The 16813-nt window shown below is 44.4% G+C and overlaps 2 protein-coding genes across 9 annotated transcripts in view; one reads left to right on the top strand and one right to left on the bottom strand.

Moving 5' to 3' along the window:
• Positions 1 to 16813, top strand: part of BBS1 (Bardet-Biedl syndrome 1) — a 90073-nt gene that overhangs the window by 19015 nt on the left and 54245 nt on the right. For 2 of the 6 annotated variants that reach the window (XM_085889733.1, XM_085889728.1), the window contains 4 exons: positions 311 to 466; positions 964 to 1097; positions 1427 to 1561; positions 3804 to 4726. In XM_085889733.1, the coding sequence (XP_085745859.1) occupies positions 311 to 466; positions 964 to 1097; positions 1427 to 1561; positions 3804 to 4019 (641 nt within the window). In that variant the 3' untranslated portion in view covers positions 4020 to 4726. Of the gene's footprint in view, positions 1 to 310; positions 467 to 963; positions 1098 to 1426; positions 1562 to 3803; positions 4727 to 5016; positions 5571 to 16813 lie in introns of those variants that run through there. The other 4 variants (XR_015060404.1, XM_085889729.1, XM_085889732.1 and 1 more) reach the window with 4 other exon arrangements.
• The window catches only part of TRIP11 (thyroid hormone receptor interactor 11), a 102498-nt gene continuing 88272 nt past the window's right edge, over positions 2588 to 16813 (bottom strand). For 2 of the 3 annotated variants that reach the window (XM_085889718.1, XM_085889719.1), the window contains exons 17-21: positions 13140 to 13221; positions 11336 to 11450; positions 10742 to 10864; positions 10376 to 10505; positions 2588 to 7600 (exon numbers count right to left, since the gene is read on the bottom strand). In XM_085889718.1, coding sequence (XP_085745844.1) covers positions 7392 to 7600; positions 10376 to 10505; positions 10742 to 10864; positions 11336 to 11450; positions 13140 to 13221 — 659 coding nt within the window. In that variant the 3' untranslated portion in view covers positions 2588 to 7391. The remainder of the gene's footprint in view (positions 7601 to 10375; positions 10506 to 10741; positions 10865 to 11335; positions 11451 to 13139; positions 13222 to 16813) is intronic. The other variant, XR_015060403.1, reaches the window with a different exon arrangement.

Genomic DNA, 16813 nt, shown 5'->3' with positions numbered 1-16813 from the left:
TGCAACTAGCATGCCGTGATTCTTCACGCCCCAGTGCAGAGTGTCGATGATGCTCTCGCTTGCACGATTGAGCGTGCACACACACACACACACACACACACACACACACACACACACACACACACACACACACACACACACACACACACACACACACACACACACACACACACACACACACACACACACACACACACACACACACACACTGTTTTGTTTCTTCATTCAAAACAGGTGGGCTGATTGACAAGCATCCCAAAGACAATCCACCATAACAAAATGTACCCCGGTCATCCATGATGCGCTGCAGGTGGTGGTTTGGTCATAAAAATTCTTAAGCGCACGGCCGTGTTCGAGAAGGACAAAGCACACGTGCCTTCGGCCCGCCAGGTATCACGGCTCCAAGTGCCCAAGAAGACGAAGCTTTATGTCGACCAGATGCTTCGTGAGCAAGAGAATGCAACTGGTAAGGTTTCCCTTACCTGATATAGGTAACCCGTTTCATATCAACTGCATTCGGTATTTTACGCAGGCAAAGTGTCGCGCGCAGTTTCTTTGGTGAGGAAAGGGCAGCTATTTGGCCCCCTGACTGCGTAACCAATGATGAACTAATTTCTAATTCTAAACAAGTGGCAGCTCAACTTTACAGCTTTGCTATCTTCACCTGGCTCTCTTTCCATGGTAACTCAGTCATAAGAAAAAGATCTGCAGCCCACCACTGCATGTCATTATATAAAAAGGTATAGTGGTGCAGATATATCAACTGTATAATGGTATAACCCAAGCAAATGGCAAGAGAGTCAAAGGGCACATGGACCATTTTCAGTGGAATGCTTGAAACACCAATTGTACAAGTTGTTGTTTTGTTCCAAGAATAATATTCACATCAACATTCAGATTATAGTCTTAATCATGACTTCAGAGAACAAACTTTTTGTTGCTTGTCCTCCGCACCATGTACAGCAATGCACCGCGTTTTCCAAAGCGATTTGTTCCGCTTGCGGCTGACTACGGCACGAACATACGCAAGCGCTCTGGAACAAAGCCTCGCTCCCGTTTCCAACAGTGTCTCACAAAAGTTGCAGCTGAACGCCATGGTACGGATGTTGGACTTCATGTCCCAACACAAAAAGGGTGTCGCAGAGTACTCCATGAAATGAAGGATACCGATTAGATGTCGAAGCCATTCCATTATAGATGCATGTAGTGTGTTTGTTGTATCAATACAAGGGCAGAACTAGTGGGCGGTGCTGTCCCTACACAGCAATACAATGGGTAGTTTGCCTTTGCTTCCAGTGGGTGTGGGATTCGTCTGCAATTTCCAAATTACTATAAGGCTTAAGCACAGTGAACCCAATAATCCAATCATATAGTGATGATGAAAATTTCAGAGTTCAATCTTGGAATGAGAAGTTTTGATTTGCAGGTGCAAGGAATGGGCCCCACGTTCAAACTCACTGTGCATCTCAAGAACACGTCATCAAACTGCCCGTTGTTTGACCTGTTTGTGGTGTTCTGCTATGACGAAAGGTTGTACAGCTTTCCAAAGGCTTTTTTCAAGGTGTGTACTTTATGCCACTCTCATTTACATATTCCACATCAGAGTGGGTTGTGCAAATGTAACTGCTGCTTACTTTCAAACTACTTACTGAATGAAAAATTATGTATTTAGGTTTCTGCTTTCAAGGCAATGGTTCCAAGGGCACCAGAAGTGGAGAGGGGCACAGGGGTGAAATGGCTTTTTGCCCCCCCCCAAAGAGAGAGATGGGGGGCAGAAGACAGAAAGCAAGCTCAAATGAGCTAAGATCCTCGTTCTCTTAATGATGACATCATAAAAACGAATATGACGTCATTGTGATGTATCAGGTTTGCGATAAATTATCTGTACTAACGCCCGGCTTGATTCCCGCAAACAAAATTCAAACATCTTGCCAAGTTTCGGAGATAATGGTATAGGCGATTTCCATTAGCGGCGATATTATTACGTCAACTTTTTATCCTAGGAAGAATTTCCAAAATCGGAGATGGTTACTGCTTGCACGTGGGCTTTCTACATATACATGGCAAGTTTCACGAAGATCCGATGAAAACTCTGGGTTGTGAAACAAAAAATAGGAATGACGTCATAGTGATGTATCATATGTTCGGTAATTCATCTCTGCTAATGCCCTGTTCGATTCCCGCAAACAGAATTCAAAAATCTTGCCTAGTTTCGGAGATAATTTTTTATGCGAATTTCATTCGCGGAGATATTTTGACGTCATAACTTTTTTATGGGAGGAATTTTCTAAATCGGAGATGGTTACTGTCTGCGCAGGGTATTTTTACATATATATGCCAAGTTTCAGGAAGTTTCTATGAAAACTGTAGGCTGTGAAACAAAAAAGTCCACAAGAAGAAGCAGAAGATCAACAACGTGAGTAAGACTTAGAGATCCTCCACGAGGATCTAAAAAGATGCAAAGCCCGTCCATGTCAACTTTGTACTCAAACTAAACTTGATGAAAACAATAGTTGAAAAAAAAGTGTACATTTTATGAATTGGTGTTCTCCATCTTGTCATGATAACTTTTTTATCATTATTATCCCCCCCCCCCCCCACACCCATCCAGAAATGCTTCTGACACACCTGAATGGTTAAACATGAGTGACCCCGATATAATTTTTTTATTTTAAATGGTGCGAACAACCCAACTTGACTCAGAGTCCCTGAGGGTTGTGGTCACCCTGCAAGTTAGAGTTGCGGTCTGTGAGTCATGTGTCGATGCAGTCGAACAATGGATACACTCGGCCATCATGGTTTGTCATGCCGTTTCAGTGCCAATCAATCGTTCACAAAGACATGCCTCGAACAACGTGGTCAAGCCTGCCCTTCACGGCACCATCTGACAGGAGTACCATCTGTCTTCGAACCCCTTGATTTAGACCTTGTAGTGGACAATACTCAAGCCATGAGGGCGTACAACTTTCACCACAAACAGAAGTCTAACTTGGGATTGCACCTATTACAGCCAGAGTGGCGCGCACCGATGTGGAAAACATGAAGTGCCATAAATACGCTGGCCTTAGTCAATCCTACATATTACCATCAAAACAACGGGGATCTACCGCCAATCATCGTCCCGTATTATCAATGACATTGGCAGAAGGTTATCAGCAACTGCTGGTGATAGTAGACAACTGGCACAGGTCAAGTAACGGCTGTGCTTGGCTGTTTAGCGTGGAAATGCTGTTAGTATTTGGCTTCAGCACAAAGAACAAGTTATGGTTACTGACATTCATTTTTTTCACTTAAAATAACAAAATTATATTTTCTTTATTTTGGGTTTGCTCTAAATTAATTTTAATTTTAATTTTTAAATTGCTAAATTGCAAGCACTTTTAATTTTTAGCTTGGGTTAAAAAAATGCATATATAAATAAAATTATTATTATTAATAATAATAACCATTCTTTTCATGCCGTGAGGAGCATAGGGCTGCCAAGGGCAGTTTAAAAAAAAAAATTCTCACGTGTTGGGGTTTTGAGGCGAAAGCTTGGCCCAAGTTCACCAGGCCTGATGTTCGACTAAGGTTCCGTCAAGAATTTGTAATTTGTATCAGGTGTAGCTTGCCTACTCTTCACAGAAAAATTATTTTAGTAAAATTGAAAAATCATGCAAAGGGAAATAAAGTAATTCAAGTGAAAGAGTAAAGTAATATCATTAACATTTAGTAAAGAGAATTAAATTGAATAAAGTAATTTGAGTATGGGTTCGTAAAGTAAAGTAATTTGAGTAAACTTGTTTCACATTGGCCCAATACAGGCTCCAATGCTCATCCCAGGCGTAAACTACCCATTTGAAGTGTTGTTGGAAAGCTGTGATAGTGGGGGTGCCTCTGATGTCATCAAGGTAAGTTCACACATTTTTTTTCACCTATTTCATCAATCTTTTTTATTGACAGTTCAAGGCTCATGGAGGAGCTGGGACATCAATCACTTGATTGATATTGACATTAAGGGACATCAGTGTACTATTTAAAAGGATATTTGTAAACAATAGTACAATTAATGGTTTATGAGATTTTCACGGGGGATTTAATTGTGAGTTATGGATCCCAACAGGTCTTCCTTTTTTGACTTGATAATCTCAGACAAACTTTTGCATGTCAGGTGTACAAGCTAACAATCTGAAATTCAACCTTAGTTTCCTCTTTGTTCCCCTTTTGTGTCTCATCCAACGAAAGCACATTGGACCCGAATTCAATTACTGCACATTAGGGCAGGAATTTTTTATATTGGCCAGGGTGCCAGCGCACGATGGCATACTCTTGCGAGACACTGTTGGATCTTGCTAGCAGACGTAAATGCAAGTGGACGGGACACCCAGCTCAATGTCTCTCGAGGGGATGGTGCACTCATCGTTGAAAAGTCCTGCCTGTGAAGCAGCAGATGATGACGATTATTAGCCGGGTTGGGAATCGAGCCCAGACGACACATCTCAAAGGCAAGTGCACTCTTTCCGAGCTATCCTAACAGCTACCCCCTCCTCCACCCCTTTTGTTCACATAAAATTAGGACAGTGGAACTTTGACAGGTGGTGTATGGCTTTAGTACTTTGACAGTACGGCTGGTCTCTTCCTTTCCCCGCATTACTAATATAATCCTTAAAGCAAGGCACACAGTGGTGTGTGCGTGTGCGTGTGCGTGTGTGTGTGTGTGTGTGTGTGTGTGTGTGTGTGTGTGTGTGTGTGTGTGTGTGTGTGTGTGTTGGGCTAATCTCTATTCCATCAACAAGCAATCCCCATCGCTTCACGTTTCACATTGGGTTTGAAAGGGAAGATGAGAGATAAAGAGTTGAGATCAGGAAATGGAGGAGAGACTGCTGAAATTGTTTGACCGACTAATCCTCCTGAAATTCGCCATCATGACAGGAACCCAAAGAGATTCAGGTCCCTCTCGCTGTGTAAACTCACGAATTGCCATGCAGCATCATCATTGTGACAGACAGTGTGCAAGGTGTTACCGTGCCTTGGCAGGTGTTCGTGTGCCGTCACGGATGGAGCTCTCCCATCATCACCGCACACGTCAGCATGCCGGCCTGTGAACGCCTCCCTCTCTGAAGCCAAGTCAAGCAAACAAAACATCTCGAAACAACAGCAAATGTTATAACTTGAAATTCCACAATAAAAGAGAACATTCAAGTTCTTAATAAGAAGGATCAATAACCAATTTGAAAAGACTGTTTACCGTGTCGTTCGTTTTACGAAGATCCATCACACATGATAATTCGTGACGTTACCAACAATGTAACAATATCCCCCTTCCGCCACGCGGCGGGGGATAAAAACAGTTCAGTATATTTTCATTCTTCAGTTGTAAATATTGTTTATTGTACATGTCAAACCATACTCTCCAACTGGTCATGTCTGTATTTATTTATTTATTTTTGAAGGTTCCTCCTTCCATTTCAAATAAACGTTTGTCATTTCTTTTTAGAATGTGTCGAAGAAGATTATTATAAATAATCAAAAAGCTGCACCCTCAAAAACAGCTCGAGGCAAGTACGAGATCGGCCGAAGTGCACAGTTGTTGTAAATAAATGACGTACCGAGAAGACTTTTCTACAACAGGATGGGGAAGGGTCGTCACGTACAAAGTCTGCAAGGGCCCCAAAGCACTACATACCCTCCCGCCTGAGGTGGACATTGTGGGATTGAATGGATGACCATTCTATTTGGATCAAATTTTACATCAAAGCAACTCCAGTCTTTGCTGATTATTACTTAAATTAGCAGTGAAAATAAAACAAAACCCGTTATGAGATATTTAAAAAATACAAACAGTATCCTTCATTAAGCTCTCAATTAGTAGCGATCAGCTACCCACAAACAGCATGCGTCAGGCTAATGTTTAAATTATAGCAAAGCTACAATAACCACAAGGTACTGCAGTGTAGTGTGAATGACAGCACAGGCACTGCTTTGGAAACATTCCCTGTTAAATACCTGGCATGATTGCATGGTGATGACCAATGCAGGCATTCCTTGTGCAAATCATGCTGGAGATGCTGAACAGCTTACTTACCCGTCCAACACGCTTCTTGAACCCCACCCACAGCTCCGCCCACCATGCTGCACCCCACCCACAGCTCCGCCCACCATGCTGCACCCCACCCACAGCTCCGCCCACCATGCTGCACCCCACCCACAGCTCCGCCCACCATGCTGCGCCATACCCACAGCTCCACGGCACCATCTTGATGTTGTGCCCTACCCACAGTTCCACCCACTATGCTGCACCCTACCCACAGCTCCACCCACTATGCTACACCCTACCCACAGCTTCGCCCACTATGCTGCACCCCACCCACAGCTCTGCCCATCATGCTGCACCCCACCCACAGCTCCACCCACCATCGTACACCACACCGATTCCGGCCACCATACTGCAACCCACCCAAGCTCCACCCACTATGCTGTGCTCCGCCCACCATGCTGCACCCCACCCACAGCTCCACCCACTCTGCTGCACCCGACCGACATCTCCACCCACCATGCTGCACCCCACCCACAGCTCCGCAAACCATGCTGCACTCCGCCTACAATCACACTCAGCGTGCAACGTCTCACCCAATTCCCACACCCAGTGTTACGGATTCTTGAGAAATGTTTAGACAGTTCCCTAACAGTTTTATAAATGTAGTTTCCAGCTTGCTTGGCACAGCCGGTGCTTTTGAAGAAAATGTTAAGAACTGTCCAAGACAGAGCCCAAATGGCATTACTTCATAATACTTTCAAAGCAAATCAACAAAACCAAGAAATGTGACAAAATTACAAATTCCTTTGCCATTAGCTGAATACATCTCCTCCATGTGTGACCCATACGGAACAGATCGATTACAAACCTGACAATTCAGTCCAACATATTGAGAGCATTACATGAGTGGAAAAAGAAACAGCAAAAAACTTCCTCATCTCCTTTGGCATCATGAAAAAAAGCACCACTTGATGTGAATGGACATAGAGAAGAACATCTGATGAATGAGGAAGAGAGGGAGTGAGAGCCAAGAGTTCAGGAGTTTGAACCAGGCAGTTTATCCCATATCCAAACTCTCCAGCCTGACCAACAAGAAGCATGAGTGGCCAACTGTTGACAGTTCATGAGCCAGTGTGCTTAGGAAAAAAATTTATGCTCACAAGTGAACTTCCATTTTTATGGCAAGAGCAGAAGAAAAAAGAAAAAGCATGATTTGGAGTAACTTACACGGGTGGAAAAGTTTACAAAGGTCACCGATGAGTCCACGGTGAGGTAAGAAGGCATCATATCGCGTCGGCAAAGGCAAAGCAGTCTCAAAGTGGAACCTGGAAGGACGCTTTGCACCAATCTCAAAGCAAAAGGAGATAGGTTCTGCTCACTGCTTGAGTAAGTCTTTGAGGATAGCAGTCACCTCGCCTGATGCAGGCACGGGTGTGAAAGTTGGTAAATTTTCAAACGCGGGCTTCATGAGTGGGTGGCTCGACCCGGAGCCGGCCAGAGAAGGAAGGAAGATCGGAGCCACCGAGGAACGAGGGGCCACAAAAGGATTGCTGTGGATCTCTGGCCGTCGTGCCAAGGTCGGGCCTGGGAGGAGTTTCGGTAACGAGGTTAGTGAAACAGGTTAATTTGTTCCACATTTGAATGTTTTGATTGCAATTGCGAAAGCTCAGTAAGCAGTTGGAACGGTGACATTGGAATCCAATACAGGATTATATTTAAAAAGCAAGAGTGAACTTCTCTACAAGGCGATGCAATGCTTTTATGGTGCTAAACTTAGATTCGAACAAGTGTACGCACACTGTGTGTATACTTAAGACATTCACAATCCTCATTATTTGTATTCTCTTTTTGTACGTTTTACACTCTTATAGCTAAACATACCATGAGCCTGATTCTTATCACACGGCTCGACTCTTAAACTCGTGAAAAATTAAATGGCGTACGCGACTTGCGTGTACAGGACTCGCATGCACTTGTACTAAACTGATGCACTCAGTTAAGTCCAACCTTTGTTATGGACCATAATTAGTCTTACCCAGAAGGGGTTGCAAGATTATTTATGTGCAAGACTACACAAGACATTTCTGTCTGTGTGTGTGTTCGCGTCTATATATTTTCGCTTTTATAACGTTTTTCTCTGCAACCGCTTGTCCGATTGATGTGAAACTTTAAACATCAGAGGGACTCTCCATGGACAATACAGTATTGTCGCGTCAACGACTCAACTAATGTCGAGCTCGTTACAGCAGGAGGTTAAAATCCTACGATGTTCCAAATGGCTTAAACTCCTGTGGAGACGTTCTGAATTACGGCGAGCAATGCACGCGCAGGTCACGAGGAGAAACACGAGAAACTTAGCTCTTTTTAAAACCAACAAGTTTATTCCCGAACCAGAAGGGAAGATTGACCGGCGGAGGGATACAACGGCAGGTAGTGGCAGGGAAGAAAGGGGGACACGGAATTGATAATAAATAATTATATATGTAAAGTGAATAAAAGAAGTGTAAAGAAACTACTCAGAATTCATTTTCTCTCGGGAGGGCTGTCTCCTCAGTCATTGTTCTCCTTCACTCAAAGAAACTCTCCCCATCATGTTCGCCTTAGAACTCTTCAGGCTCTCCTCAATACTCATTCTTCTTCACCCTTTTTCACCCCTCAGACCACGAACTCCCTCACTTGTCCAACCACCTGATTCCGCTAATCCTCCTTCTCACCGGGCAATGCTTCGCCCCTCTCTTGCTCTCTTGCCAAGTCTCCTGGCACCCACGGTCGAGGCTTAGGAGTTTGTAGACACAATTCCTTTACCAAATCAATAACTAATTATTACCACGCACCACCCCCTGTTTGGTACATACAAACAAGACGTTCCTTAAGCTGACGTGTCCCTACTTATTACATTGAGATTGGCTAACTACTTGTACACGGACACGGACCATGCTACTCGGTACATTCCTATCTGCTCTAAGGTGATAGCTACACCCCACCCTAAACGTAACTATTTTATCGATAACACTGGTGTCAGAGGTAACATGGTATCGCAGCCATATTGGATTAAAGAAACAAAAATTGGAAATCTTTTTCTCCAAAACCGCTCAATAAAAAAATTGAAACTTGGCATATGTCATAAACTTCCCATGGGGTATATCGGGTAATAACGATGACACCGGTGAAGTGGTATTGCAGCCAAAATTGGTTGAATCAAAATACTTATTGAAAAAATTTGAAAATTCAAATATCTACAATTCAATGTGAGTGAAGAATTAAATTTATGATGTCATCAGTCACGTAGTCTGGTGGCCATATTGGATTGAAAATATAAACGGAATAAAATATTCTTCTCCAAAACGACTTAACAGATCGATATGAAACTTCATACATACGATTGATCAATGATCAGTCATGGGAGTATAGTTTGAATTTTTTTTTCGTATTCACCTTCAGACGCAATTTCGCCTTAATGTACACAAACGTAATTGTTAAATAGCCTAAGAATCATTAATCAATAAAGCTACAGATAATGGCAATGTATGTGGCACAATAGGGTGCATGGATGAGATAGGTATCCATCGATCCATTGGAACCATACTCTGTGCAGAGCGTTGGTGCTGCCGAAGCAGTCTCCTTGGCTATTGGACACAATCCTCAACGGGTCGCCACTTCGACACAGGATACCAGCATGCTGGCACTCATTTTGTCGACCTCGGAAGGCAGAGTCAACCCTACCTGGTATTAATTCAACAGAGTGGGATTTGAACTCAGGATCCTAGGATCCCAAGCCCACCACTCTAACCAGTATGCCAACACAAGGCATACGATACAGTATAACGGATTTTAAGCTTGAGATCCCAACATGATGGACTAACCAAACAGGCAAACTCTTTCTTGTCTCATCTAAGTTTGATTGTCGCAAGAATAGCGACTACAAACGATAATCCCGTGGGTAATCTAGGAGGAGAGGAGATTGGGACCGTACTCTGTGCAGAGCATTGGTGCTGCTTAAGCAGTCTCCTTGGCTATTGGACACAATCCTGGACGGGTCGCCACTCCGACACAGTATACCAGCAAGTTGACACTCATTTTGCCGACCTCGGAAGGATGACAGGCAGAGTCAACCCCTCCTGGTATTAATTCAACAGCTGAGCGGGATCCAAAGCCCGCCATCCTAACCATTATACCAACACCAGGAATGGATAACTAGATTGTGTACATCCACAACTACTACTACCACTATGCTACCAACCATGTATGTGAAAGAGAGTGGGGTGGGAGGATGGGGTGATGGTAATGGTTTGAGTTCTCCTTGGTGTAGAGGGTATGTTAGGATGTGGAGACATGCAAGTGCTCCATGTCGGTGCAGACCTGGAAGGCGTGAAGCCTTGTTAACCGCTGGAATATGCTGCTCTGGCAGGTTCGGGAAGGAAAGTGTTGGAGGCTGCGGAGTTGGCCGAGATTCCATCTCCAGGAACTTCAAAAACATCTGTGAGAAAGACTGACAGAGCAGCACAACAACTTCGTGCAAAAAAAGACTTCCTTGATGCAAGGTATTGTAAGGCAAACTACCGGCTCCTGGAAACGATGAAGTACTTTATAACCTCTCGTCCCAAAATGTCAGCAACTGATATACAGGTGTTTCCGCATTTATATATCGCAGGTCCAACATTATTTGACGAGGAGATGTACCAAGTGCTCTGCACACATGTATAGATAAAAGAGCTCTGCACTCACAGTGTTTGCTGGCGAGTCAGAACCTGACTTTTTGAGGGTTGACGAGAGAGGTCTGGCACTGTCGCCACCACGAAGGAAACCTGACACCCATGTTGTCACCCCGCCCTTTTCGTCCGTGAGCAACTGTGACACAAAATCAACAGCTTCCAACAGCAGCAAAACAAATAATCAAAAATCTGACCTTGAGCCACTCGGGTAAAAAACAAAACAAATTAATAACAAGGCTGCAAGCAACCTTTAAAACACAAAAACAACAGTTTTGTTTTCAAATGACGTGCAAGCAACCATCATAGCCGAAGAGCATGCGTTATTGCGAAACACGATTCCAAGGCCATTGTGCCTGGCTGCACAAGACCTGCAAGGCCACGAGCTCACTCGCCTTATCCAACAGACTCATGGTGCCTGGTATGCTGTTCCATTGTCAGCACAAACATTTCATATTTTTCAGCCATCTAACAACCCCTGCAGGGTTCTGCTGCATGTGGCTACTGAAGCTTCATGCCTCACAGTCTGACAACACGTAGCCATGAAATGTGGTTATACGAACAGTGAATGTTAATATACAACAGTGTTTTCATGCCTTTCACTACCAACCTTGTCCAGATCCACCTTCGCCATGCCCAGGACTCCACCGAGCAACCTGAGCACCTCGCTGCGCTTGTTCCGTGGTGATGAAAGGTACCCCATGAACAGATTTCTCATCAACAACCTAAACATACAGTGTGTGTTGAATGTGGTTATAAGAGTGGAGGAGGAAAGATCCCAAAGATGTGGTGTAAACCCCTTGCCCCCTAGCCCACAACTTCAAATCTTTGCCTTCAAGCACAATAAATAACGGCGACTCGACAAATTGGACAAAACATCTCTTCTTTATGCATTGCAAGATGTGTGAGAATGTTATAACTCATTGGCACCACAAATTATTGTATTCCAAGGGGATCAACTCATTCTGAGGTGTTCTGAGTCATGAGAAGACTCGACCATTTCTTTATTCCTTTGTTATAAGCAAGGCGAGCCATTGCAGGCCTGTTCCCGAGGATGACGTCAAGTTTCTCATGATCCTGCTTCGTTTTTGTTGCTACGATGGCTTTTCCTATCATGTTCCTTCATTTTCTAATGTAATACTATGTAAATTTGAGGAGTTGCATTATATCCCGACATTATTTCATCGGACAATGCAAGCAATCGAAAAACAGTCACATGTGAAAAGGCGACCGAACCCCTTTTTAGGTCATCTCTTACGAGATGACCTAATAAAACCAGTCTCGATGTCAGTATGTCCATACGTACGTCCCCATTTTTTTTCTTCCGATTTTCTTGATATTTGGTATGTGGCTGGATGTCGATGAGGGATGCACGACGGTATGACCTTTGACCCGATTGAAAGTCAACGTCAAGGTCACTCCAAAGTTGCGAAATCGTCCATTTTCAAAATCTATCTCCTCCGCCGTTTATGATCCGATTTTCGAAATTCCTTCGGATTTTGATAATATGGAACAATATCAAAATTTGGTCGGGCCGGTTTTTTGAAATTCGTCCTGGTTATCGAGTCACGTGTCTTCAAAGTTGGAAAAATCGTCGATGTGATACGGTCAAAAATAATTCGCCCGATCTTGATGAAACTTGGTATGTAGGTAGGGGTCGATGAGTGATGCACGACGGTATGACTTTAGACCTGATTGAAGGTCAATGTCAAGGTCACTGTTGCTGTAAACTTGTGAAATCATCCATTATCAAAATATCATCCGCCATTTATGACTCAGAAATGCGGTTTGATACCTGAGGTCCGGTTTCTATCCTTTTGAAGACACATTGATCATAAATGTTCCAAATCAACCATTTTCAAAATCTATCTCCGGATAACTCAGAAATGTCGTTTGATTTCTGAGGTTTTCTATCCTTTTTACTCCCGGGCTTTCGTCTGTACGTTGAACCAAAAGACAAGACGACATCTAAGCCATTCTAAGCCGATCAGAGATCCACATCTACAGAGATGACCGTCACCGCCAACCGGGGGCAATTTTTTTTTATCATTCCTCAAACCCATTCAGCCTGAATATTTCCCTCTGCCAGAGGTGTTTGCACCTCTTAAATCCTGAAAGAGCATCAACATAGGGCATTCACTGTCCACCATTTTGTCTTGCTTTGCGTGACGGAGGGCTGGGAATGTCGTGACGGCATTAAAAGGCTGGTAAGCATTCTCACTTACTAGGACGACACAGGAAAGCGTACCCCAAGCAGGTCATCCTGCAGGAACATTTTGCAGGCCTAGTTGAAGGTGCGGTTTCCTTGCATAAGGCGGTAATTCGGCTGAAGGTGTATAGGCACAGGAACAGTTTGCGGTGAAAACGAGGCATCTGTGTAATGCACAGCTTAGTCCATACTCGACAGAACTTACTTGTCAACCTTTCCTTCGCTGTTGTGCAGCAAGTTCATCAGCTTACTGTGTGCATCATCAACCAACTCCTGCCTCAGCTGAACTGCAGCCACGCACAACACCGTTCAGCATGGTCAACACCTCAATATAATCTCCAAATTTTAAAAAAAGGTATTGGTTATATGTTGCAACCGAGGCGATTAAAAAAAAAACTAAAGAAAAAAAGGATACAAACCAAAGCACAGAGGAACCAATATGTAAATATCTCTCATATAACCTTGCATTTAACATGTAGCATATGCATGGTACATTCGAGCATACCGGAAGAAGAGCAAAAAGAGTGCATCCGACAGTGTGCCGAGCAATTACATGAAACAAAACATGGAGAGGTTGGAGGAGAGAGTATGAGCATCAAGGAAATGTTTGTAGTTCGGTGAGGTATTCACAAAGGTTGTGAGAACCATGAAACATAAAATTCAAGAGCGCAACGAACTGCTCAAAAAGTCCAACGTTTTGGCCACGGACTCGCCGAGACCCCTTCTACCCTGCCCCCCCCCCCACCCCGAGTATCTTTGACTGCACATTATTTCACATTATAACCTGTTTATCCATGTGGTGTACCGTCCACCTCACAAAGATTCCTCCGTATACACCTCTCTTCTGCCAAAGTGGAACAACTAGTAGCCACCATTCTCAATGCTCTCTTCCGTGGAAAAAAATCCTCCTTTAGGATCTTCCATTAGATTTGATCTAGGTCTCAAACAGGGCTGCTGGATGGCCGAGAGGTGTGCACACTCGCCTCTAAGCTGTCTAGCCTGGGTTTGAATCCTGACCCAGCTACAAACTATCATCCCGGTGTTTCACAGGCAGGATAATTAATCAATGTGTGTGCCATCCCTTGGACGGACATTAAATCGGGTGTCCCGTCTGCCGGCATGAGTTGGACGTTAAATATCCCATGGTGTCCTTCGCGAAGAGTAGCCGAGCTATCGCCGGCACCATGGCCAAGTTATAAATTCCTGCACTCACTACTACTGGGAGGGCAATGCACAGGAAAACCCTTGCTTAGGAAGCTGCTTCGGCGGCACCGACACACTGTGAAGAGTATGGTACATTCGAGAGAGAGAGACAGAGACAGATCTCAAACTAGAGGGGGAGCACTCGGTAGAGTGCAAAACCTCCGCCGCCAATACTGATAGGTCACTCAAGTGAACCTGATATCCTATTTATTCAATTTGACATCAACAGTGCTCACAGAGTTATAGTTTGCAACTTTCCCTTTTACTTGTAACTTTTACATACACAATTCATTTGTCATAACAAGATTCCTTGAAACAGAAATTGATTTTACGTGGGTATATCCACCTGAAGTTCCAAAATCAGCCGCAATTATGATTTTGCCATGTTTTTTGTTGGAAATCACTTATAACATGTGGAAATGCAAAAAATAAAAAATAAAAATCGAAATTTTGTTGAAAAAAAGTTGCAAATTTTTTTTTTTCTCGAACAATTTTTTTTGGGGGGGGGGGTTGGAAATCACTTAAAACATGTAGAAATGCAAAAAATATATATATTTTTTCAAAATGGCCACCATAGCGGCCATATTGGATTTTGGACCAAGTCCAAAATCTAATAGCATGATCCTTGGACCATACCTAATCCCCCCACCAAGTTTCGTCGAAATCCGTCGAGGAGTTTTTCCATAATACTGTTCACAAACAAACAAACAAACAAACAGAAAAGGGTGAAAACAGTAACTTCCGATCTTCGATGGCGGAGGTTAACAAGAGGTCAGGGTGATAGACCACCCTGGTCAGGTCAGGCCAGATTAGATCTGTGACTTGCTATAGGCATCATGTAAACCTGTACTAACCTGTTCCATGGTAGGGTTGTCGGCGACTAAACCGTCTCCCCCACCAGGTTTTTTGGTGAGGAGGGTGTTTGGATATGGACACCCAGCAGGATTTTAAAAAAAAAACCTGTCAAAGGGCGTAGGAGCTCCTTGTGAGTCAACGGCCATCCATATCTAGTACCCAACTGTGTCTGCGGACATCCTCCTGCAGTTGGGTTACTTCTTATGAGGAGGTTGGTAGCAGGATTTGCACTCTGGCCACCATAAAACCCTTCATTCGGCAAAACACAAAAACGCAAAGAAATTTGAAAACCCACTTCGTGGGAGTACCTCCTGTGCAGCTTTCCTTTGCAGGGCAGCTCACCGGATGATGGGATTGGGGCAAAGCCTTCAGGACCCCCAATCTTTGATGATAGGAGGGAAACCATGGGGTAACATTCCCGGGTCAGATTGTGGGAGAGTGTGTCGGAGTGGTGCTGAGGTGTCGTTCACCAGACGGCGGTCTCCTTGGGTTAACCTGAGGCGGTCCCTTTGGGTGGGTGCCTGGAATGTCCTGTCCCTAAGAGAGGATGATCACCTGTCTCTGTTATCAGCTGAGCTCAAGCGTTTGGACATCGGTATTACAGCACTCTCTGAAGTTCGGATACCGGATTGCGGTGAGATCATGGTGGGTGGTTACACCGACTATTGGTCTGGTCGCTCTGATGGTTACCATTCCCAAGGAGTTGCTGTAGCTGTGTCCAATAAGCTGACTCCAATGATAATTGAGGTAACACCGGTTAACGAGCGTATGAGACAGGATTCGTCACTCCTTTGGTGTAAATTTCCCTGGTCTCTGTATATGCTCCAACTGAGACGAGTGATCTCACCATGAAGGATGCATTCTACGCCACGCTCGAGTCTGTGGTTGATTATTGCCCCAGACGAGATACAATTCTTGTCTTGGGGGATTTCAATGCATCGACTGGAACTGATAGGGATGGTTACGAGACATGTGTTGGTTCCCATGGGTCAGGAACTATGAACCAGAATAGCACTAAGTTCCTTGACTTTGCAAGAAGTCATGGACTTAGGGTGGCCGGTTCATGGTTTCAGCACCCAAAAGCTCATCACTGGACTTGGTATTCCAACGCTGGCAGTAGGGCAAAGGAGATTGACCATGTCCTCGTTGATGGTCGCTGGAGGATGATCCAGAACTGCAGGGTTTACTGGAGTGCTCAGTTCCTCAATACTGACCACTGGCTTGTTGTAACAACTCTGAAGTTACACCTTAAATCCAGGAGAATGGCAGCATTCCAGCCAAGGTTGGATGTTGGCAAACTCCAGGATGAGAGGATAGCTGAGGAGTTTGCGAAGATGCTCAGTAGAGATTTGGGGGGTCTGGATGCTTTGAGAGATCCTGAAGAGTTGTGGAGTGCCTTCAAGACCACCATCCTTGATGTTGCCGGTGGATGTCTTGGAACTCACCGCAGGGCAAAGAAGAATTTTGTCTCTCAAGGGACACTGGATGCCATTGACCAGAGTCGCAGGGCCAGGCTGAATGGCAGAGCAGAGCTGTTAGGGGAGCCGAGGCGTAAAACTGTACGTGCGTTAAGGGTAGACAAGGAGGCCTATGTGCGAGGAATCTGTGAGGGGGTAGAGCATCCCAGGTGATTCTCGTCCTGCTTACACGGGAATTCGCGCATTCCGTTCATCCAAGCCCATCCCTCGGTGTATTGCAGTTAGAGCAGAGGGTGGTTGGCTCTTGACAGAGGAATCCGAAGTGAAGGCCCGCTGGGCCGGTTACTTTGAGCGGTTGTACCAGGCTGATCCCCCAGCTGTCGAGTTGGATGTCAGGGGTGCT

The sequence above is a fragment of the Eptatretus burgeri genome, chromosome 7 (genome assembly GCF_056783735.1).
Source record: "Eptatretus burgeri isolate ZD-2024b chromosome 7, Ebu_testis_v1, whole genome shotgun sequence".
In the NCBI taxonomy this organism is placed as follows: Eukaryota; Metazoa; Chordata; class Myxini; order Myxiniformes; family Myxinidae; genus Eptatretus; species Eptatretus burgeri.
This window is presented reverse-complemented; position numbering and strand designations above follow the sequence as displayed.